The sequence below is a fragment of the Arachis ipaensis genome, chromosome B3 (genome assembly GCF_059453495.1).
Source record: "Arachis ipaensis isolate K30076 ecotype BB chromosome B3, ASM5945349v1, whole genome shotgun sequence".
In the NCBI taxonomy this organism is placed as follows: domain Eukaryota; kingdom Viridiplantae; phylum Streptophyta; class Magnoliopsida; order Fabales; family Fabaceae; genus Arachis; species Arachis ipaensis.
Window position 1 is genome coordinate 95,931,986 of NC_142438.1, and position 24,561 is coordinate 95,956,546.

Consider the following 24,561-nt stretch of genomic DNA (forward strand, 5'->3'; position numbering starts at 1 on the left):
CGACCCCATGTTCTTATTGTCCACTTAATTTAATTATAAATTTATAACAACTCCAAAGGAACTTTCTCGTTTATATGTTTGTACTACTATGCAAACCCAGATACACAAATTAAAGCACAACTAATTCACTAACATCCCCATATACATACATCATATTGACAGAAAAAATCGAATGTATTTCCAAGTACTTTCCCTTATAGTCTAAGGTCCACCATGTTAATATATATAATCCAAGCTAGCTATATAATCATTGAATCATCATAGTTACTCAATCTAACTAGTACTACCTATAGCAAATACATCTTAAAATTTTAACTAAATAAAACCAACAAGTATGCCTATCGTTTACCGTAAGTAATCAGAACAAAAATATAGTTACAAGTCACAACGGTAATTCTTTCCTGTTATCTTGACTTGCAGTAGAGTCTAATCAAATCAAGAGAGCACAAAATCCTTCCCTTTTTTTTAGGTTGCAAAGTGGCTTCAATCTCCAACTACACTGTACTACACCTATTTATCTTTTTGTTTACCATAAAATCCTAATTCTATAGCTGTGTCTTTTTCCATTGGCCCCAGCAAGAGTATCAAAAGTGAAGGTGATTGAGTAGGTCAAAGGCAGCTTTAGGACCCCTGGTGAGCATGAATTCAGAAACGGCCCATAACCTTGAAGCTTGGGTTGAGTTGGATCCCAACTTTGATGTTACAGCCTCGTTACAATCTGCAAAGTACTTGCCACTCACGTTATGCAACCTTGGGTGGGTCGCCACATAGCATGTTGTTGCTGCTGCCTACATTCATAATTACCAAGAATTACAGTGGAAAATACCAAAGGTAATTAGAAAGGCATTATTACTAATTTTTTTACCTGTGGAATGGTCTTTAAGAGCTTGGAAGCCAAAAAGAAAACTATATCTAAAAAAGGGAAAAGAGAATCCCAAGGATGAGTGAGGACTGAGGAGTAGTAAAAATCATATTAAAAAGGGGGAAACTGTAGTGAAGGAGATGATTAATGTTTTGGTTGTATCCAACTAATTACCTGTGAGTAATCCCTCACGCTCTCTAGTGAGTCTGGTTCTCACGATCCCCGGGTGCACACAGTTCACTGTCACGTTCGCCCCCATTTGCTGCAAATTCGATTCTAAAACTAATTAATTAAAGACAAACAAATAATGTGACGTTTGAGATGGATAGATCCGATACATTATTAAATTAAATGAGTAAGACCTGGAGCTTGCGAGCAAGTTGGTTGGTGTGGAAGACGTTGGCGAGCTTGGAAAGAGCATAAGCACGTGTGGCGTCGTAATGGCTGGATGGGGAACACATATAGGACAAGCTAAGCTTCTTCAACTTCAATTCAAACCAAATTAAACACCCACGTATATATTATACCTTTTGTTGTTGCGGCTAATAGAGGCTAAATATGAGATGACATCACCGGAAAACCAAGCGTGGATGCTCGACGACACGTTCACTATCCTCCCTTGCACCCCTGTCTTCTCTGCCGTCTCGATCATCGTCTTCAATAAAAGCTTTGTTAACAAAAAATGACCTGCCCATCCATAATTAATATAATTCCAATTCCAATTAATTATACTGTTAGTTAGTTAGTCATTAGTTACCTAGATAATTAGTGGCGAAGGTCATTTCAAGGCCATCCTCCGAGATGGCATGCTCATGTGCAAACTTGCCAGCGTTGTTTCTATTCAAATTAAAATCACGGATGAGAAAGACTCGTTCCTTTTTTTGAGATAAGGAATATAGAGAAAATAAAATGGGGAAGTTTGTCTGCATGTTACAAACATGAGGAGATTGAGGGGCAAACGGAGAGAGTGGAAGTGAGCCACGAAGTTCCTAACAGAAGTGAGAGAACTGAGGTCGAGCGGCATAACCATGACGTCAGCATCTGGAAACTCCGATACTATGCGAGCCTTTGTATCTTCCGCGGCTTTCAGGCTCCGCGCTGGCAGAACCAGCCTCGCTCCTCGTTTCGCCAGAACCCTTGCCGTTTCAGCTCCTATTCCTGACGTGGCACCTAATAATGTATAGAGAGAGAGAGAGCCTAAGCACACATACATGGCTTAAATAAGAATTACATTACATAGAAATATATACCGGTAATAATGGCCGTGAGTGAGCGCAGATCGGAGTTTTCCGTGACTTGTTCGGCGTTGGACTTGGACCCGAACCCGCTTGGACCCGGCGACCCTATCAGGTATTTAACTGTTTCCAGCATCTTAACTTTAACTCTTGTGGTTTGGTTGGTAGATAGAAACTGTTTAATGTCTTCCTTGTTCTTGTAGTGGTGTGTGGTGTGGTGTGGTGAGAGAGAGTGATTAATTAAAGTTGGAATCGGAAAGGTGTATGTCTTTTGAATTGATTTTGCAGATGCTAGTTAGGTAGGCTTCTGTGCATTGATATCTCTCTCTCTCTATTTGTCTAGCGTACATGCAGATAAGAAGAGAGAGCGAAAGAGGAATAGCGAAAGGAGGATAAAAGAGGGAAAGAAGGATAAAAGTGACAAGTGATCAGAGAGAGAGAGAGAGAGAGAGAGAGAAGCATGAATGGTCCTCTCTTGAATTGGATGAGTTAGCTGAATAGTGCTGTCATCAGTGGGGGTGGGGAGTGTGGATTGATTAATATTGTGCATAGAGAAAAGAATCAACAGACGCCTACTAAATAAGCCCATGAAAGCTTACATACACATATATAGGATAGTACTAAGGGGCGTGACAGGCTTCATCACGCCAACTTTGCAACCTTGCATGAGTTTGATTTTTAATCTGTTAATCTTATTTTGCAACTAATAAATTTAGCCTAAAGTCTGCTAAAAGATTTGGCAATTATTATATATATATATATATATACACACACACACAACTATATTACATCTATAAAAAGATTAATTATCAAAATTCATATACATGTACATAATACACATTAAAAATATAATATATATTAAAAATAAATTAAATATATATATATATATATATATATATTTATACACAAATATATAATAATTATTTTTTTATATACACATAATATTTTTTATAATAATATATCAAATGCAAAATCCTCAATAATATCTAAATTTTCAAAATCTTTTAAAATATAAAAATTATTTATAATAAAATATAACAAATTTAAAATACTAAAGTTTCATAATAAACTTTTGATTATACAAAAAATTGTTTATATATTTATTTATATCTTAAATGATTTAGACAAATCTGATAAATTTATTAACAAATTTACGATGTATTTAGTTTGTATTTTTATTTTTTATTTTTATTTTTAATATTTTTTATTTTAAAGATTTTATGAAGAAAAAATAACATAATAAAAATTTATTGCTTTTTTTTTTTCCCACAAATTTTACAAAAAAAAAAAGTTAAAAATTAAAACAAAAAAATTACAAGCTAAACACACCTTAAAAAAAAAAAAATCTAAATCTAGATGTATTTTGTGACCGACTTTTTTGTTCATTCCTAATTTTTACAGCTCTTTTTCCTGGCTATACTATTACCACATATTAGTATATGAGAAAAGTTTAAGGATCAATAATTTTAATTTATATTGATAATTATTTTTTATCAATAATCTAATATTTTAATTCAATAATTTAATATTATATTTTTAATTGATATTTTTAAATATTAATAATTAATGATCGACAAAAAATATTAAATTATATCAGTCTTATAGCATTACTCTTAATATATATCATTCTATATTTTACTAGATAGAGTCATGCTATACATTTATATAAATTTTCATTCAAGTTCATCCGAGGTGGTCTAACACCAAAAAAATCTAATCTCATTAAATGAGTATATATTACACACGCTCAAACCCCGAAAACGTTTAACATTCATTCGCGCTTCATTATGAAAAAATGTTCATTCTTTAACTTTGAAACCGCTATGGGAGAATTTCGAATCTCTCAAAATCTACTCAAGAATCACGAGAAGATTTCGAAAGAAAGAAGAAAAAATAAACGAAAACAACAATAGAGACTGCGAAAGTTATGATAAAAACTACTGTTCATTTAAAATCTCGCAATCTCGCGTTTCTCCTAGTTGCATTTTAGTTTTACTAGATTGAGTTGCTTCGTTTAGCAGATCGACTTATTCTGAATCAATTTTTTTTGCATAACTAGGGCATATGAATGGAAATGTGTTCTTATTTTCATTCAGTTCAGTGGAGTTGATCATTTTGATTCACTTGATTGTTAGTGAGTTCAATTGAGTCTTTTTTCATGCAGAAATACTTTTGTTGTTGATTGAATGTTTATCACATTTTATTCACAACATGAATGGTGTTCTGTTCAGTGGGCTTGGTGACTTTTATTCACTTGATTGTTAGTGTGTTTAGTTGAGTCCTTTTACATGCAGAAATATTTTTCTTAATAATTGAATATTTATCATGTTTTATTCAGAATATGAATGGTGTTCAGTTCAGTGGAGTTGGTCATTTTCATTCATTTGATTGTTAAGTGTTCAATTGAGTCCTTTTGTATGAAGAAATATTTTTCTTGATGATTGGATGTGTATCACATTTTATTCAGACATGAATGGTGTTATGTTCAATGAGCTTGGTAATTTTCATTCACTTGATTGTTAATGTGTTCAGTGGAGTCCTTTTGCATGTAGAAATATTTTTCTTGATGATTGAATATTTATCATATTTTATTCAGAACATGAATGGTGTTCAGTTCAGTGTAGTTGGCCATTTGTAAGAACCAGAATAATCGCTTTAATAAAATAATAATTTTTAACATTCGAAATTGGTTTGAAAATATAGAAATGATATTTTGAAAATAAAAAGGTGAAATTTGAATTCAATGAATTTTTCTTAGTGGGAAAATGTATCTTTTATGGAAAATTTTTGTAAAAATGCATTTCGGCACTTAAGGCTGGTAGTATCGGTTCTAGTCTGACTGGTACCACGTATTGAGAAAATTAAGATTTTGAAAATAGAATTTGTTGTTTTGAAAGGAGAAAAATAATTTAGAATTGAAAACCGGGCACTAATTTTAAAGGTTTTGGCCCAAAGTGCCAAATGGACCTAAAATACTAACGGATTGGACCGGGTCCAAGTTGGGCTCAAGCCCAACATATATATACCTCACTTAAGAGCCAATTCAGCTCATTTCCATCCACAGATAAGAAAAGGGGTGCTGCTAAGAAGAAAGAAGGGAGTGGAATGAAGATGATAAGAAGAAAATAGAGATGAATGCTAAAGCCATCAACCTTCTTCACTGTGTTATCAGCTTTGAAGAGTACCGAAAGGTGTCTAGATGCAAGACAGCCAAAGAAATTTGGGAAAAACTCCAGGTTACACGCGAAGGCACTAAACAGGTCAAAGAAACGAGGATTGATATGCTGCGAAAAGAGTACTAGATGTTCAACATGAAGGATGGAGAAAGCATTGATGAAGTGTTTGAGAGATTCACAATCATAATCAACAACCTTGATGCTATGGGTAAAAACTACTCAGTACAAACCCTAGTGAGAAAACTCCTTAGAAGCCTCACAAAAGAATGGAAAACCACTGCCACTGTCCTAACCGAGAGCAATAACCTAAGCCCTATAACCTATGATGAGCTGAGAGGAAAACTCCTTGCCTATGAAACCACACACATAAACCCGGACTCAAAGAAAAAGGGAATAGCCCTCAAGTCAAAAATAGAATCAAAAGAGAGTGAGTCTAGTGATGGTATTTCAGATGATAAGCTTATGTTTTTTGCTAGGAAATTTAGAAGGATGCTGAAGAACAAGGGCAAGTACAAGGGTTCAAGCTCAAAGGAACAAAAGATGGACTTGAGCAAAGTGACGTGTCATCATTGCAAAGAGGCAGGACATTTCAAGCTAAACTGTCCGAAGCTCAAGAAGGAGGATAAAGGAAAGAAAGAAAAAAAGAGAGTGTTCATGGTAGCTTGGGAGGATCTTGAGAACGACTCCAATGAGGAAGAAGATTCTGAAGGAGAAGATAAAGACTGCTTCATGGCTGGAAACAATAATCTTGATGAGATTTGCCTAGCATCCAAGAACAAAAAGGATATGTGGTACTTGGATAGTGGATGCTCAAAGCACATGATTGGAAGGTCAACTTACTTCTTCAAATTAAAAAAGTATGATGGAGGTTTTGTGACCTTTGGAGATGATGGTAAAGGTAAAATAATTGCTGTTGGAAAAGTAGGTAATGAACACTCTACTTTCATTGATGATGTTTTTTTGGTATGTGGATTGAAGCACAATGTTTTGAGTATAAGTCAGCTATGTGACTTAGGATATTTAGTGACTTTCAAAAGACTTGAATGCTGTGTTGTAAATGAAAAAACTAATGAAGTGCTTTTTGTTACCAAGCGTTGTAATAATGTGTATGGACTTACCCTTGATGAACTAAAAGATCAAAATGTAGCCTGTTTTCATTCTAAAGAATCTGAAAAGTGGCTATGGCATAAGAGATTGGGCCATGCAAGTATGTTTCAAATAAACAAACTTGTAAAGAAAGGGTTAGTAAGAGGTCTTCCTTTGATAAGGTTTGACAAAGACATCATTTGTGATGCTTGCCAAATGGGAAAACAAACAAAAAGTTCTTTTAAACCAAAGGAAGACATCTCTACTAAAAGGCCACTTGAGTTGCTACACATTGATTTATTTGGTCCAATAAGAACTCAAAGCTTAGGTGGTAAACATTATGGTTTAGTGATTGTGGATGACTATACTAGGTTTGGTTGTGTGTTATTTCTTGCACATAAAAATGAAGCCTTTTTGGCCTTTGAACCTTTTTGCAAGAAAATTCAAAATGAAAAGGATTTAAAGATATCTTCTATAAGAAGTGATCATGGAACCGAATTTGAAAACAATTTATTTGAATCCTTTTGTGAGGAATTTGGAATATCTCACAACTTCTCTTGTCTAAGAACACCACAACAAAATGGTGTTTTGAAAAGAAGAAATAGAAGCATACAAGAGATGACAAGAGCTATGCTTTGTGAGAACAATGTTCCAAAGTTCTTTTGGGCTGAAGCGGTTAACACGGCTTGCCGCATTTTGAATAGAACCATCATAAGAAAATTTTTGAATAAAACTCCTTATGAACTTTGGAAAGGTTACCCACCAAACTTAGACTACTTGCACATCTTTGGATGCAAATGCTTTGTTCTTAATAACGAAGAAAATTTGGGGAAATTTGATCTAAAGGCGTATGAGTGCTTGTTTGTAGGATATTCCACATCTAGTAAAGCATATAGGGTTTACCATCAAGATGCTAGAATAATTGAGGAGTCCATACATATTATATTTTGTGATACTAATTTGGTTTAAAGCATTTTAAAAGACTGTGATGCAGGGAATCAAGCTCAAAAGGATGATGAAACTGTGCAAAATCATGAAAATAGAAATTCTGGACAACCTGAACCAGAAACTGCAGTTGCTGAAAATTCAAGAGACAATTCCATTTTGTCTCATGAATCTGAAGGAAATCCTGAAGCCAGCAACTCCCTAAATCCCTTGGCAACTGAATTTGCCTCCAAGTTCACCAGACCTCATGAATGGAGATTCTTGAAGAATTATCCTGAGGAATTTGTCATTAGGGACATCTCTCATGAGGTTAGAACTCGGTCTTCAACTAGAAAGGCAAATGAAGGAACAAACATTGTCCTTCTCTCTCAAATGGAGCCTCAAAATGTCAAGGAAGCTCTTGGTGACCCTTCTTGGGTGAAGGCAATGGAAGATGAGCTTCAAGAGTTTGAGAAAAACCAAGTTTGGACATTGGTTCCTAGGCCAAATAGAAAGAAAGTGACCAGAACCAAGTGGATTTTTTGGAACAAGCTAGGAGAGGATGGTAGCATTGCAAGAAACAAGGCAAGGCTAGTGGCACAAGGATATGACCAAGAAGAAGGAATAGACTTTGATGAATCCTTTGCCCCTGTTGCCCGAATTGAAGCCATAAGACTTCTCTTAGCTTATGCTGCGTTTTATGGTTTTAAATTATATCAAATGGATGTGAAATGTGTATTTTTGAATGGTGTGATAGATAGAGAAGTGTATGTAGAGCAGTCACCTGGTTTTGAAAATAAAGTGCTTTCTAACCATTTTTTCAAATTATCAAAAGCTCTCTATGGTTTAAGACAAGCTCCTAGAGCTTGGTATGAGAGACTTAGCTCTTTTCTTTTGAAAAATAATTTTCAAAGAGGCACCACAGACACTACTCTATTTATCAAGAATTCTAATGATTCTTTCATTCTAGTCCAAATATATGTTGATGACATTATTTTTGGATCAGCCAATGAATCCTTTTGTACTGAATTTGGAAAACACATGACAAGTGAATTTGACATGAGTATGATGGGTGAACTTAATTTTTTCCTTGGGCTACAAATTAAACAAACTGAAAAAGGTATTTTCATTCATCAAGAGAAGTATGCCAAGGAACTAGTTAAGAAATTTGGTATGGAAAATGCCAAACCCATGGGAACTCCCATGCACCCTAATTCAAAATTAAATAAGGGAGAAACTAAGAAAGATGTGTTCTCCAAGAAAGATGTTGATGAGACTAGGTATAGAGGAATGATTGGTTCTCTTATGTACTTAACTTCCTCTAGACCCGATATTGTGCAAAGTGTTGGAATGTGTTCAAGATTCCAATCTAAACCAAAAGAGTCTCATCTTTCTGCAGTTAAGATGATCATTAAATATGTCCATGGCACATCTAATTTTGGTCTTTAGTATCCTAAGATTGATGATTTTTTTGCAGTTGGTTATTGTGATGCAGATTTTGCCGGTGATAGAGTTGATAGGAGAAGCACATCAGGCTTATGTTGCTTCCTTGGAAAGTTCTTGATTTTTTGGTCAAGTAAGAAGCAGCCAACAATGGCTTTATCCACTGCAGAGGCTGAGTATATAGCTGCTTCTTCTTGTTGTTCTCAGCTTATGTGGTTAAAAACACAACTTGCTGATTACAAATTAAATGCTGAAAATATTCCCTTATTGTGTGACAACATGAGTGCCATTAACATTTCTAAAAACCCAGTTTTGCACTCTAGGACTAAACACATTGAAGTGAAATTTCACTCATTAAGAGAACATGTCCAAAAGGGGGATATTAGCATTCAATTTGTTAAATCAGAGGAGCAATTAGTAGATATTTTCACAAAACTACTTGCTGAGGACAGATTCTGCATGCTTAGGACTAGTCTAGGAATTTTAAGCCATGATTCTTTATTTAAAAGTTACTAATGTGTTTGTTAGAGTTTTTGTCTCATAAACAGGTATGAGACAATTCCAGGCAAGTGAAGAGCATTCCCTTCAATCAGCGTATTCTGGACTTGGTGCAGGTGCAAATTCATCTGGGCCAATCTAAAAAATCTGAACAGGAGTGGTCCCAAGTGTTTCCTTAATCCAAACTACCTCTGGGTCCAATATGAATGTTACATTTATTTTGTTTTGATTTTTGTTGGCCTGTTTGCTTTATTGTTGTTTTGTTATTTTCTTTTAAGTCCAAAAGGGTTTAAATCTTAAAATTGATTTTCATTTTAAAATTAAATCAAATATTTCTTTTGTGATATCAAGTCTCTTCAAGTCAAATCTGAAGGTGATGCAGTTGCATGGTTTGAGAAACTTTCTTTTGGGTACGGTTACTAACACTCCTTCTCTTCCCTCCATAACTCCTCCTCAAACCTTTCGGTTTCTCCCCACTATCTTTACTGCTTCTCTTCCCTAAAAAATTTGAAACTAACCAAATGAGGAAGAAAACCATAGCTAAAAGACCTCCACGTGAAAAAGTTTACAAGCTTCCTACTAAACCCTCAACACGCTTCCAAAATCGAACCTTCACTCCTTCACCTTCTCCTCTGACCTCACCTTCTCGTCCAGATCCTATGGCTCGCACAAAGAATCCTTCCAGGGTTCCGTCTTTAGCCAAGCCAATGCCACCTCCAAAGGAACCTCAATCAAAGCCTGGTTCATCAAAGCCTAGCTCATCAAAGGGGAAACGACCAGCAGTGCATGAACCTACCTCTGAGCCCACACAACCCAGGACAAGGTTTGTTCCCTTGCGTCCACAGAGAGGTAATCCTCGTATACCCCTTAAATCAGTTAGAGAACCAGACATTGATCCTTTTGCTTACAAATCTCACTTCATGACATCTCACTCCAACTATAACTCCTATAGATTCAAATCTATCATGAACAATGACTTTTATGAAGGAGTTATTAAGTATCGTACCCTGTGTCCCTCTTTTTTTGCTGATTTGTCAACTTTGAAAAAGAGAAGTTTTTCTTTTGTTGAAAATTTGGAATTTTTAGACTAGAATAACCTTTTTAAAATAAAAAAGCCTGTGTATCCTCTGTTGGTCAAAGAATTTTATGCAAATATGACATATCATGAAGGAAGTGTGTATTCTTATGTTAAGGGCAGAGACATTGTTTTAAATGATGAAACAATCAGTGATTCTTTAAAGTATACGAATGTTGGGCCGAGTGCTTATACGTCTGTAAAGTGGGATGAAGGAGTTGGTATTTCTTATAATGATGTCTTGGCTCATATTTGTGAACATGTTTCCTTGATTGATGGCATTACATCCACTCACAAAGTTCTAGGATATGAACGTGCTCAGTTGCACCGTATTGTCAACCACATCATTCTCCCTTAAAGTGGTTTATATCAAAGGGTTTTTTACACTGACACTCTTGTTTTATATGGCCTGCTCACTAAAACAAAAATTTCTTTTGCCTATTTGATGGTTAGATACATGTTTGATTCTGTTAGAAGTGAGAAAGACAAAGCCCTTCCTTATGGCATGTTTCTAACTTGTGTTTTTGAGCATTTTGGTGTTGACCTGTCAAATGAGGATTATGAAAATAGACATTCATATCTAAAAAAAGGTGGTTCAGTAAAACCACAAAAGGGACCTACTCGTTCAGAGAGGGTGGTCTTGGATGATGAAGATGATGACTTTGTCCCTGAGGAATCTCCTCCTCTTTCTACCGAGGGTACTTCCATCTCCACTGGACAAAAATCTGCTCTGCTGAATATTGTCAAAGATGTAGTCTAAGAGTTTGTCTCGCAATCAAATCACATGATTGCCATGAGCAAGGAACAAAGGAGACTAACAAGCAAGCATGAGAATTTCCTCCGGAAATCAAAGGATAGAATGGTTGTGTTCATGACATTCATTGACAACCTTCAAAAGGATAAAGACACTGCCACTGATGCTGATGAGGAAGCTGATTCGGAGGAGAATGGTTCTGATATCTAAAATTGTCTCATGAAGATGCTGCTGTCTGCCCCTTTTTGTCTCATAAAAACTGTCTCTTTTGATACTTTGGAACTTATGTTTGTTATTTTCGGATGACTGTAATACCTTAACCACTGCTGCACTTATTTTAGTTTATTTGGTTTTCTGGAGTGTGCTCTAACACTCTCTTGCAGGGATTAAGTTGCTGTTTTTATTAATCTTGCTTAGGCTCCACCCTTGATGACAAAAGGGGGAGTAATAGCTGAATTGCTGATTTTTAGCTGCTACTGAATTTTCTGAATTTTAAATTGTGAATTTTGATTTGCAACTGTGCTGCTGCAGGGTATGTAATGACATAACAGTTGGAACTTGCTTTCATACATTGTTGGTTTCCCCTTCATTAATCTTGATGTTTTGTTTTTGGTGCTTATATGATATGATAAATACTGGGCTGAATTTGTGCTGCTGGTTATGTAGCATCCCTTAGTCAAGTTGCATTATGTATAGCTCTCTTTGTAAGTATAATGTAAACAGGAACAAAAAGGAAGAGCATAAATCCAGGGGGAGATACTCTTGAAAAGGAAAGGGGGAGCAACATAAAAGCAAGCAACATCATTCAAAGGGAGTTTCTAAACTTTATTCAAATTCAATTCCTTTTGATTAATGTTTAATTATGTTTGTCATCAAGGGAGAGATTATTGAGTTAAGAAATTAACTAAATTAATTAATAATGATAAACATTAATTAATTGGACAAATTAACTAATGAGTTTTGATTATTTTGGTTTAAGTAATGCAGACCACAAATCAATTCAGCAGCCCAATTGGATGAAATTAGAACAAGGCTGGTGTGTTGATAATACAAGCGAAGCCCAAAAGGAAACAAAGCTAAAAAATAAAAATGGGTTGCCAAATGAATTGATCCAATCCAAACCTGTTTGCAAAGCAAACCCCTCCCATGTACTTTCACCAAAAGCAACGTACACTTTCTCCCTCTTGGTCAAAACTCAGAAAAAGAAAGAGAGAGATTCTTCCCTAAGCTATTCACCAAAGAAGCAAGAAAGAGAAGGTTAAGCAAATGGTAGAAGTCTAATCACCGACATCAATCTGTATCAAGAAGAGGTCAGAAGCTAAAGGTGATTTTATTTCCTTCTACATGCATATCATTTTCTTCTCTTCTTCCCAACTCTCTGCTAGTCCGAAAATGGGATACAAAGGAAAGTTGATCTCTATTCTAAACTGCTATGTATCTATGGTCACAAGTGTGTCTTGGGGACCAAGTAGTTTTTCAATGGCCAAGATCTGGGTTTACCATTGAGGATATCTGTTTTCTACTTTCTTATGATTTTTGGTCAACAAGAGAAGGTCAGAACCAAAGTTTCTATTCTGAGGATTAATGGGAAAAAGGTGAGATGGTGGGTTGGTGATGCACAAGGCTCAAGAAGTTGACCTAGGGAGAACAACCCAGCAACATGCAAGGAGATAAAAGAAGATTTTTGTTCATTCAAAAGACAAGGAGAGATAACCCAGAGTATTGAGGTTCTGTTCTATGAAGAAGCTCTCTAAAGAAGTTCATTTACTTGGATAGTGCTTTCTTTCAAAGAAGCATTCCACCAAAATGAAGAATTGAATCAGAGACATGCAAATCTGGTTTATCACATAGCAAAAAGGCTATTGAAGAGTCAATCTTCTTCATGTTTTACAGATTGTAATTTACTTTTCAATGTTTATCTTTCTGTAATTTCTTGAGTGAAAAGGCATATTAAGAAAGCTCAAGTAAAAGCCAAAGAATGGAAAGAGGCTGAGAGATACACTTGAGAGAAAAGCCTAGAGTTATTTTCAGATTTCTTTAGGTAAGTCTGTGTCTTGTATCTTGTACCAGTTAGGTACCCCTTTCTTAGTTGGGTGAGTACTAAGAGTGAAGAGTTAGGTGTTAGCATAGCAAATGTCAAGTTAGGTTAGAACTTGAGTGTGAAATAATTATGTCAGTTCTGTGGAATTAGTGTATGTAATACTTTAACTATAGTGAAAATTTCACCAATGTTGTGGTGGAGAATGGACGTAGGTTGCATAGCACAAGGCAACCAAACCAGGATATATGATGGTGTTAGATTTTCTCTTCTCTGCTCTATTCTGTTTTCTGATATTCATGAGATAAAATAAAATTGTCTCATAAATTTTCACTGTTGAGTTCTAACAGGATCAGAATTACAAGTTAAGAAAAAGGGGCTATTTCAGTATCTAAAAGAAAGGCATAGATTCAACCTCCCTTCTCTAAGCCTTCTACAACCTTCATACAATTTAAAGAGCTTTAAAACGGTATAGATTTTGTAGAAATTAGAATTTTGTAGAGAAAGATATGATCGTTGGAAGTTGGTGTCAAAAATCTGAATTCTGTGATGTTGTAGAAATTATGAATTCTAGTTTTCGTGCCCACACACACAGTTGTGCACGTGCTCTGAGCAGAGGCTATGTTTTCACTTGTGCGTACACACACTTGTGTGCGCATGCACACCCTGTAATTTTTAGAAAACGTGCGTATGCACACTGATGCACCACTATTTTGTGGTACATCTTGTACTTAAATGAGTGGATTTTATCGACTATTCTCACACTTATTCATAGAAATCGAATGTTGTACATTTTCCTTCCTGATTTTGTGCTATGATTGAAAACATGTTTCCTGGGCCTTTAAATTGCTAATTTTAATCCTCTCTAATTACCATTCGATGCCTTGATATGTTTATTAATTGATTTTAGGATTTATAAGGCAGGAATGGCTTAGAGGATGGAAAGGAAGCATGCAAAAGTGGAAGGAATACAAGAAGTTGAAGAAATTGCTAAGCTGTCCAGCCTGACCTCTTCGTACTTAATTGACCATAACTTGAGCTACAGAGGTCCAAATGAGGCGGTTCCAGTTGCGTTGGAAAGCTAACATCCGGAGATTCGAAATGATATATAATTTTGTCATAGTTTCTCTGAAGATAAGTGACACGAACGCGTGAATCCATGCGCACGCGTGGTTCTGCAGAAATTCCAGCGACTTGTACGTATTTGAATTCGCCCCTAGCGATTTCTGGGCTATTTTTGACCCAGTTCTTGACCCAGAAAATACAGATTAGAGGCTATAAAGTGGGAAAATCCATTCATTCATAGAGACAACTTCTCATAACACAACAATTTTAGGTTTTAGATGTAGTTTTCTAGAGAGGGAGGCTCTCTCCATTCTCTTAGGTTTTAGGATTTAGGATTTCTCCTGCATTCCAGGTTCAATGTTCCTTTTATTTAGTTCTCTTCTACTTTTATTTATTCTAGTACTTTGGTGTACCTATTTCACTTGTTAATTACTTATTTTCCCAAATTGGTTTATGAATTTTTATGTTTAATTTGATTTCTTTATTTAATGCAAATTGAGGTATTTCATATTTATGATTTTAATCTAGCTTTTTACGTTCCTAGCCTTGGTTGAGTAATTGGTGACACTTGAGTTATCAAACTCATTTGTTGATTGAAAATTGGAATTCGCTGGTGGATTTGGATAACTTTAAAGCTAGTCTTTCCTTCGGAGTTGACTAGAACTTGAGGAATTCTATTGATTAGTCCACTTGACTTTCCTTTATTTAGGAAGGGTTAACTAAGTGGGAGCAATAAACAATTCTCATCACAATTGATAAGGATATCTAGGATGGGATTTCCAGTTCTTATACCTTGCAATGGTTTTCATGATAATTAATTTACTTTCTTGCCAATTTATCTCCTTGTTCCCTATTTCAAAAACCCAAAAAGATACTTTTCCATAACCAATAATAAATCATACCTCCCTGTAATTCCTTGAGAGACGACCCGAGGTTTAAATACTTTGGTTATTACTTTTTAGGGGTTTTGTTACTTGTGACAACTAAACTTTTGTATGAAAGGATTCTTTGCTGGTTTAGAAACTATACTTGCAACGAGAATTTATTTGTGAATTTCTTTACTAGCAGAAAATCCAGTTTGTTAACACACTCTGGTGCACATGCTACACATAGGGATATGCCTACTACTGAGAGCGTTCGCACACTCTGGTGCGCACGCACAGCCTACAAAATTTACAAATTGTGCATATGCACAACATCATGCATACGCACAAGCTGGAAAGTGCATTCTATTGAGGGCGTCCGCATGTATTCGTGCGTGCACGCAAAAATGAGAAATTTTACCTTGTGTGCGTATGCACACCTCTATGTGTATGCACATGTTAAAGAAAACTCTTCTGGGTGTACGTACACACAATCCTATGCGTATGCACAATGCCCTGTTTTCCAATGAAAACTTTATTTTAACCGTTTTACCTTCCCGGCAAGCTTGTAAACTTCCATAACGCCTATCTAGGATGTTTTTACTTGTTTTTAGGCTTCGAAACTTAGAGAATGCTATAAGTGAATTTAACTACATATTTTCTAGTAAAAAATTTAGAAGACAGAGACTTAGGTTTCTGGAGTACTGAGGATGGATTAGTTGAGTAAGATAGCGGTGTACGGTAATGATGATTAATGTGATGAGTTGTGGAATTACGGATTGATGGTGGTTGAGACAAGTTTAGGACTCGGAGTTGAAAGATGACTTTACTGAGTACTAAAAATAATTTATGAAAACCACTGATATATTATTTTATGTTGAGACTATTGAGTCGCTATAAGCCTCAGGCAGGGGCTGTGGCAGTCTCCCGTTTGTCGAGGTTGCAGCGCTAGCATAAGGACAGTGGTTAATCCCGCATACGTTGAGATGTGAGGGCTGGGGTGGTATCCCGCTCGCATAACTTTCTCTGCTGCATGAATGTGCAAGGCCTATATCCCTGGCATGGCAGATTCTCTGCTGTATGAGTGTGCAGGGCCTATATCCCTGGCATGGCAGATTTCTCTGCTCTATGAGTGTGCAGGGCCTATATTCCTGGCGTGACAGGAAGGCTACATCTGGGAGGATGTGTCGACTTGGCATTTATAGACCGACAAGTGATATCACGAGCCAATAGGACAGACATTCATCATATGCATTTTCTATATGCTTGTTTGCTTTGCTTAACTTCAGTTATGCCTAAATGAATCACATGTCTACTTAATATTTGTTTACTTGCTGTATATGTATATTACTTGTGCTTTACTTGTCTGCATCACTTGTGTTTTCTGCTGGGATAGAGGAGGTTTGGTAGGCGGTGGCGATGGAATCGCATGGAGGTTAGGCTGGTGATAAACCACTATTTTGCGGTTTATTTTATATTGAATTGAGTGGATTTTATCAATTATTAATACACCTATTCATATAAATCGCATGTTTTACATTTTCCTTCCTAATTTTATACTATAATTGAAAACATGCTTCTTTGTTCTTAAATTTGCTAATTTTAATCCTCTCTTATTACCATTCGATACCGTGATATGTGTGTTAAGTGTTTTCAGGTTTTATAGGGCAGGAATGGCTTAGAGGATGGGAAAGAAGCATGCAAAAGTGGAAGGAATACAAGAAATTGAAGTTTTGGGAAGCTGGCCGCAACCGCACGCATGGGCGACACGTACGCGTGACCAGTGCAGTAGGCAAGCGATGTGTACGCGTGACCAGGGATTCGTTCAGCGACCCATATGCGTGGCTGACGCGTACGCGTGACGAGCGTCACGTGCTGCAATTAACAGAAAATGATGGGGGCGATTTCTGGGCTGCTTTTGACCCAGTTTCAAGCCCGAAAATACAGATTAGAGGCTGGAGAGTGGAGCAGAATGGGGGGACACACTTTCATTCACACAATTTTAGGTTTTAGATGTAGAATTTTACCTCTCTCTCCTCTCTCTAGGTTTTAGGGTTTCTACTCCAATTTCTTCTTAGATTTAGACTTAATTTCTGTTTTTATTTACAATTCCTTGCAATTTATTATTCTAGCACCTTTGTTCTTCAATTCTACTTGTTATTTCCTTTACTTTGTTATCGTTATGTTTATGCATTCTTGATACTTTGGATCTTTGTTAATGCAATTTATATGTTCATGTTATTATTACTTTCTTCAATTGTCATTGTTAATTTCTTTCAATTGGTAGTTGTTAGATTTTATTATTGTTACAATTTTACCATGATTTTATTTTGTGCCTACCAGGTATTTGATAAAATACTTGGTTGGATTTTAAATTAGATTTTTGTATTCTTATCTTGGATTGAGTAATTTAGAGACTCTTGAATTGTCAAAGTCTCTTGTTGGTTGGTGATTGAAAGTTGTTAGTTAGCTTGAGCTTCACTAACTCTAGTCTTTGATTAGTACTTGTGAACTCAAGTTGATTTGTTCACTTAACTTTCCTTCAATTGTTAGAGGTTAACTAAGTGAGAGCAATTTACAATTACCATCACAATTGACAATGATAATGAGGATATGAATTCCAATTCTCAACCTTTGCTAGGACTTTTCTTAGTTGTTAGTCATTTCCTTGTTATTTACATTCCTTGCTTTTTAAACTCAAAATTCAAAAAGATACAATCTCATAACCAATAATAAACATACTTCCCTGCATTTCCTTGAGAGACGACCCGAGATTTAAATACTTCGGTTAATTTTATTGGGTTTGCTTAAGTGACAAACAATTTAAACATTGACCGAGGATTCATTGTCGGTTTAGATCTATACTTGCAACGCGATATTTTTGTGAAAATTCTTTACCGACATTTTTTCCTCGGTCAAATTTTTGGCGCCGTTGCCGGAGAATTGCAAATGTGTGCCTTATTATTAGTTATTGTGAATATTGTGAATATATTTGCCTTTTCGTTTCTTTGTTAGTTGTTGCTAGTTTTAGGAGTTTATTTTCATTATTTCTTGTTAGTTTTTGTTTTTATTTTCTCTTGTTATTATGGATTCTCAACCCTTTGGCTATGAGTGTAGTTATAACTATGTTGCAGGAATTGGAGATTACAATGAGAACATGCATCAAGGTTGGGACAATCAAAGGTGGGAGGAGCTTCAAGCTTATGGACAACCTCCAAAGTAACAACCCTCTCAAATGTACTACGAGCAAGAGCCATTCCATGATACATACCAAGATAATGTATATGGTGGACTTCCTTGTAACTACCAACAACCACCACTATATGCCTATGAACCCCCTCTTCAACATAGTTTTGAACCACCATACTCACAAGTCCCCTACAATCAAACACTTCCATATGACCCTAACCCATATCCACCATACTAACCACCTTATGAGCCATATGAACCATACATAGAACCACCCCAATTCCAATACAATTACTCCCAAGAACCACCTCACTATACACCATCTCCATATCCTTATCAAGATGAACCACCTTCCTATCATGAACCTTTCCTCCCAAGTAATGAACCCTCATATCCACTCCAATCTCCAATGGATGACACTCTTGGTGTTCTTCTTCAGGGGCAAAGAGAGATGCAAAGGACGACACTAGAGTTCATAGCTACTTTGACCGAGGTAGTAGATAATTTAGCTTCCCTACGCTTCAACACTCAAAGTATCCCTATAGCCGCATGTGGAGAATCTAATGAGGAGTGTAGCATGAAGAAGAGATTAGAAACTCCAGTGGAAAATGAGGAATGTGGCTTTGTATTGGAACAATTGGAGGAAGCCGTAATTGTTGAAGAGGAAGAAGTGGTCGAAGACTTAGGATATGCTGAACCTCTATGGGAATCTAGAGTTGTAGAGTATTCTTCCAAGAAGCTTGAAATTAATGTTGATGAGGGTAGTGCACAACCTCCAAGACATGTTCCCTATGAAGAATTGGATAGAATAGATCAAGAGGTAAGTTCCCTTGGTAATGATGATCATGAATCAAGCCCACCTAGTCATAAATCTGCATCCACAAGTGAAATCCTTGAGTTAGAAGAGCCTTCTCCCGATGAAATTAAAAGTAACGTTGAGGTAGATTTCTCTCAACCTTATATTTATGATTTGAGTGATGGAGAAGAGTTGGATGAATTCGGTGAGGAAGAGCTTGAAGGTGAAGAATCTTTTCAAAAAGAGGAAGTCCTTCGGCAAGGTTGTACGGGAGTTGAATATACTTTGTCAAGATCGTTGGAGACCTCTCTACCTAGGTTGCCATCTACTTGCTCATTTGAGTGGGTAAAAATTATCTCTATTAGCTTTATTGTCCCACTTGAGTATGGTATGCTTGAAACAGATGGCCAACTTAGGAGGCTTTGTGGAATTAAGCGTAAGAGAAGGATGTTTAATGGTTGGAGTTGCAAATCAAGACTCATCAAGGTTGAGATTTCAAGAGCTAGATGCAAGGGTTGGACTAGTGATCAATTGGTTGGATTTAAGAGAAGAGTTTAATACTTCACTAAGAATTCGGATTGCTTGCCACCCGATTGGAACAATGATGATCAACTTAAAGATGGGTGTAGAAACAAGATTTGGGATCCCGGCATACAAAAGGATCAACTTTGGGAGCTCAAAACTTGTGAAGAACTTCATCAAGGCTTGATGAATTCACTTGGAAATGTTGGAGCTTATTGGAAGTCCAAGCGTTGGTGGAAGTTTCAAGATGAGTTCAAGCACAAGCCACCATGACAAGGAGCTCACCAAATGTCCAACTTAAGGACTTTAACTAAAAGTGCAAGGTGGGAGACACCCCCATGGTAAATTCTTCCTATTTTATCTTTTATTTATATTGGTAATAAGTTGAATTTTCAATTTTAGTTGGGTTTATTTTGTTTAAGTTGTAGTTTTACTTGTTTAATAATGTTTGGTATTACTTTGATAGCTTGTTAGTTTCTTATATAATATAAAAAAATAGAAGCTCATGCGTGCGCGTGGCTGGTGCGCACGCGTCATATTGAATGTTGGTCTTTGGTACAAAAACCCGAGAGTTATGCCGGTACCGTGCGGGTGGGGTGCCAGGCGCACAACCCAACCCACGTGTGCGCGTCGCTGACACGTACGCATCAATTGCAATTTTGGTCTCCCACGCGTAAGCGTGAACGATGCATACGCGTCGTACCTGAATGCTACCTCTAGTACAGAAAACCCGAGAGTTGTGCTGATACTATGTTCAAATCGTGTGTCTGGCACAACGAGAACCCACGTGTACGCGTGGACGACACTCACGTGTCACTTTTCATTTTGGGGCATCCATGCTCATGCGTGGACGAAGCTCACGCGTCACTTGCCTGTTTCTGTTTTCACGCGTACGCATGACTCATGCGTGCGCGTTGCATTCGCGCCTTATTTATGCCCTATTTCTTCTTTTCCTTTCTTTTTCTTTCTCCCTATTTTCTTCTTCTTTCTTCTTCCTTTCTTACATTCTTCTTCTCTCACTTTTCAAAAGTTCACTTTTCATTTTTCTTTTCGTTCTTTTCTTTTACTTATTGCATTTACATACTTTTATTTATTGCATTTTAACTTTGTGCATTTTTTTTATTTTCTTTTCTACGTCTGCTATTTTTCCATTGGTGTTAATTTTTCTTACCCACATGTTGAATATTTCCTGCATTGTTTTAGTGCTTAGTGACTTATTTTATATTGTTGGGTGATATTATTTATAGGTCAATGCTAATCTTTTATGACACCTGTATTTCTTTTGCATTGATATGAACTTATATTGCCTTTCATGACCCACACTCTCTCCCTTATTGTTGCAATTCTTGCACTATTGATATGCCATTTACCTATATTATTTTCTCACTTGCATGTTGTAGGTACCATGTAGTTGAGAACCTCATTATTATTTGGCATTAGCCCACCCATATTTTATTTGTGTGCATATCTTTGTTTGTGGGTTATTCTTCTTCCTTTTTCTATTCTTTCAGGATGGCCACTAAGAAGAAAAATAGAAGACTTCTAAATGGGGCGACAAACAAGTCCCGCTGCACAATCTTTGGAGAAAACGCATTAGTTGTAGCAACCCGTCCACTTGCACATCTTTGCATGCACCGAGGACAGTACAATCCTTAAGTGTGGGGAGGTCGATACCGACTTTCGTGGGTAACTACCCCCTTTTCCAACACCAATTCTTAATCTTCTTTGTAGTTAGTTGCTTGCATTTAGGTTCTACTTGGTTGAAGTAATAATTTCTTTTCCAAGAAACTATTTTGTAGCATTTCACTAATTTGAATTAAAACTTTTGTTGAACTTGTTTGAAGAAATTTAATTTGGAACATGGTTTTAGAGCTAGAAACACAAGCCTTGTGAGCTTTTTGAACCTATTTGATTGGTTGCATCTTATCAACCAATATTTTATTTTGGTGTGTGTTGTTCTCTCTAAAATTGTGATCTTTGTCTTGCTTGATTCTATATTTCTATTGTTTGATGTATGATGCACTTATGTGATTGAGGCCTTTGTTTCACTATAGCTCACATACGCATATGGCCTTACCCTTTCATTATCCTTTGCAAACCAATGTTGAGCTTATTTTACCCCATTTATTCTTTACTTTAGCTCATCACTAACTCTAAGCGAAAAAAAAATGTCCTTAATTTGAATCCTTGGTTAGCTTAGACTAGTGACTGTGTGCATGAATTAGGTGTGGAGAAATCGGATTTGGAAATATTTGGTTTGAGAATTGGGTGTTATTTATTTTTGTGAAAATGTGAAAAAGATAGTTGAGCACATATTCTTGCATTCAGTATCTTAATCATATGCATTGAGAAAAAATAAAAGAAAAGAAAAATAAAAAAGAAGAAAAAGAGAAAAAAAAAGAAAAAGAGTAAATAATAAAAGGGGACAAAATGCCCAAAGTAAATCGTGATAGCAATGCGTATGTACTGCACTCAAAATTGGGATGCATGAATATGTGGCAAAACATAGTTAATGGGTAGTTGGATTTTATATTCTGATTACATGGATTGTCTTAAGTTAGGTGGGAAGTTTAGGTTAATCAAGGATTCAGATTTTAGTCCACTTAACCAAATACATTCCTACCTTGACCCTAATCCCATTCCAACCATTGAAAAGACCTCTTGATATGTGTATTTGTGCATTAAATATTTGTTGATTGGTAGAAGAAGAGCAAGTCTTAGAAAGCAATATTAGTAGAGAATTGAGAGAATCGAACCTTAAACACTTGAGCGATTAGAGTGTATACACTTCCGGTGAGGGTTCGATACTCGATCCTTTGTTCCCAGCTTTTACGAGCTTTCTTTTTGCAAGTCTATCCATACTTTATTTTGAGAATTGAATTAGTGGAATCCAATTCATATTTGTTCTTGGCAGATTTATTTACTTTTAACCAAGTAGGTAAAAGCATTTTGCATTTAGTTACATTCATATAGATAGGTTGCATTTCATAAATTCTACCATTCCTCTTCATCTCCTTTATCGCTTCTCTTCATGCTAATGTTTAAGTGTGGGAAGATTGATAAACCACTATTTTACGGTTTATTTTGTATTGAATTTAGTGGATTTTATCAATTATTCATATACTTATTCATATAAATCGCATATTTTACATTTTCCTTCCTAATTTTGTGCTATGATTGAAAATATGCTTCTTCGGCCTTAAATTTGATAATTTTAATCCTCTCTTATTACCATTCGATGTTGTGATATGTGTGTTAAGTATTTTCAGGTTTTATAGGGCAGGAATGGCTTAGAGGATGGGAAAGAAGCATGCAAAAGTGGAAGGAATACAAGAAATTGAAGTTTTGAGAAGCTGGCCGCGACGTGTACGTGTGACCAGTGCAGCAGGCAAGCGACGCATATGCGTGACCAGGAATTCGTTCAGTGACGCGTATGCGTGGCTGACGCATACGCTTGACGAGCGTCACGTGCTGCAATTAACAGAAAACGCTGTGGGTGATTTCTGGGCTACTTTTGACCCAGATTTAGGCCCAAAAATACATATTAGAGGCTGGGAAGTGGAGAAGAATGGTGGGACACACTTTTATTCAGACAATTTTAGGTTTTAGATGTAGAATTTTAGAGAGAGAGAAGCTCTTTCCTCTCTCTATGTTTTAGGGTTTCTACTCCAATTTCTTCTTAGATTTAGATTTAATTTCTGTTTTTATTGTAATTTATTGTTCTCGCACCTTTGTTCTTCAATTCTACTTGTTATTTCCTTCACTTTGTTATCGTTATGTTTATGCACTCTTGATACTTTGGATCTTTGTTAATGCAATTTATATGTTCATGTTATTATTGCTTTCTTCAGTTGTCATTGTTAATTTCTTTCAATTGGTAGTTGTTAGATTTTATTATTGTTGCAATTTTACTATGCTTTTATTTTGTGCCTACCAAGTGTTTGATAAAATACTTGGTTAGATTTTAAATTAGATTTTTGTATTCTTCACTTGGATTGAGTAATTTGGAGACTTTTGAATTGTCAAAGTCTCTTGTTGGTTGGTGATTGAAAGTTACTAGTTGGCTTGAGCTTCGCTAACTCTAGTCTTTGATTAGGACTTGTGAACTCAAGTTGATTTTCTCACTTGACTATCCTTAAATTGTTAGAGGTTAACTAAGTGAGAGGAATTTACAATTACCATCACAATTGACAATGATAATGAGGATAGGAATTCCAATTCTCAACCCTTGCTAGGACTTTTCTTAGTTTTTAGTCATTTCCTTGTTATTTACATTCCTTGCTTATTAAACTCAAAACCCAAAAAGATACAATCTCATAACCAATAATAAACACACTTCCCTGTAATTCCTTGAGAGATGACCCGAGGTTTAAATACTTCGGTTAATTTTATTGGGTTTACTTAAGTGACAAACAATTTAAATGTTGATCGACGATTCATTGTCGGTTTAGATCTATACTTGCAACGCAATATTTTTGTGAAAATTCTTTACCGACATTTTCCTCCGTCAGCTGGCAAACGCTGTAGGACAGTGGTGCGCGAAATTGAACTCCGCACAACTGAACCGGCAAGTGCACCGAGTCATCCAAGTAATACCTCAGGTGAGTGATGGTCGAATCCCACAGAGATTGTCGAATTGAGCAAGCAATGGCTATCTTGTAAATCTTAGTCAGGCAATTAGAAAAGATGGTTGTTTGTTTGAAAGCATAAACGACATAGTAAAGAACGAAATACTAGATTGATGGCAAAAATAGTGATAAGGATTCACTTAAGGCTTCGGAATGCTATTTCTTTCTGGATTAACTTTTCTTACTGTCTACTTCAATAACGAATGATTCATTCAATGGCAGCCGTAAGTGACTAACTCATGTCCTCTCATCAAGTTAATCTCTTCTAAACCACAGCAGTCCACCATATCCGAGTAACTCATGTCCTCTCATCAAGTTGACTCATGACTTCTCACTGTAGCTGAAGATGAAGCTCTAAGCAATCTGCTCCCCTTCGTGATCCTACTCAAAATGGCACAGACAAGGTT

The 24,561-nt window shown here is 36.1% G+C and overlaps 1 protein-coding gene and 1 pseudogene across 1 annotated transcript; one reads left to right on the plus strand and one right to left on the minus strand.

Moving 5' to 3' along the window:
• Positions 1 to 155: 155 nt before the first annotated feature.
• LOC107630668 (short-chain dehydrogenase TIC 32 A, chloroplastic) lies at positions 156 to 2,674 on the minus strand. Its single transcript, XM_016333871.2, has 8 exons — positions 2,113 to 2,674; positions 1,801 to 2,032; positions 1,620 to 1,699; positions 1,390 to 1,549; positions 1,225 to 1,306; positions 1,037 to 1,124; positions 866 to 912; positions 156 to 788 (listed from the first exon to the last, which is right to left on the minus strand). Exons 1-8 carry the CDS (start codon positions 2,231 to 2,233, stop codon positions 585 to 587), a joined length of 1,014 nt encoding a protein of 337 aa, XP_016189357.1. The 5' UTR covers positions 2,234 to 2,674; the 3' UTR covers positions 156 to 584.
• Positions 2,675 to 5,375: 2,701 nt separating this feature from the next.
• On the plus strand, positions 5,376 to 9,366 carry LOC148571664 (uncharacterized; annotated as a pseudogene).
• The last annotated feature ends 15,195 nt before the right edge of the window (positions 9,367 to 24,561 follow it).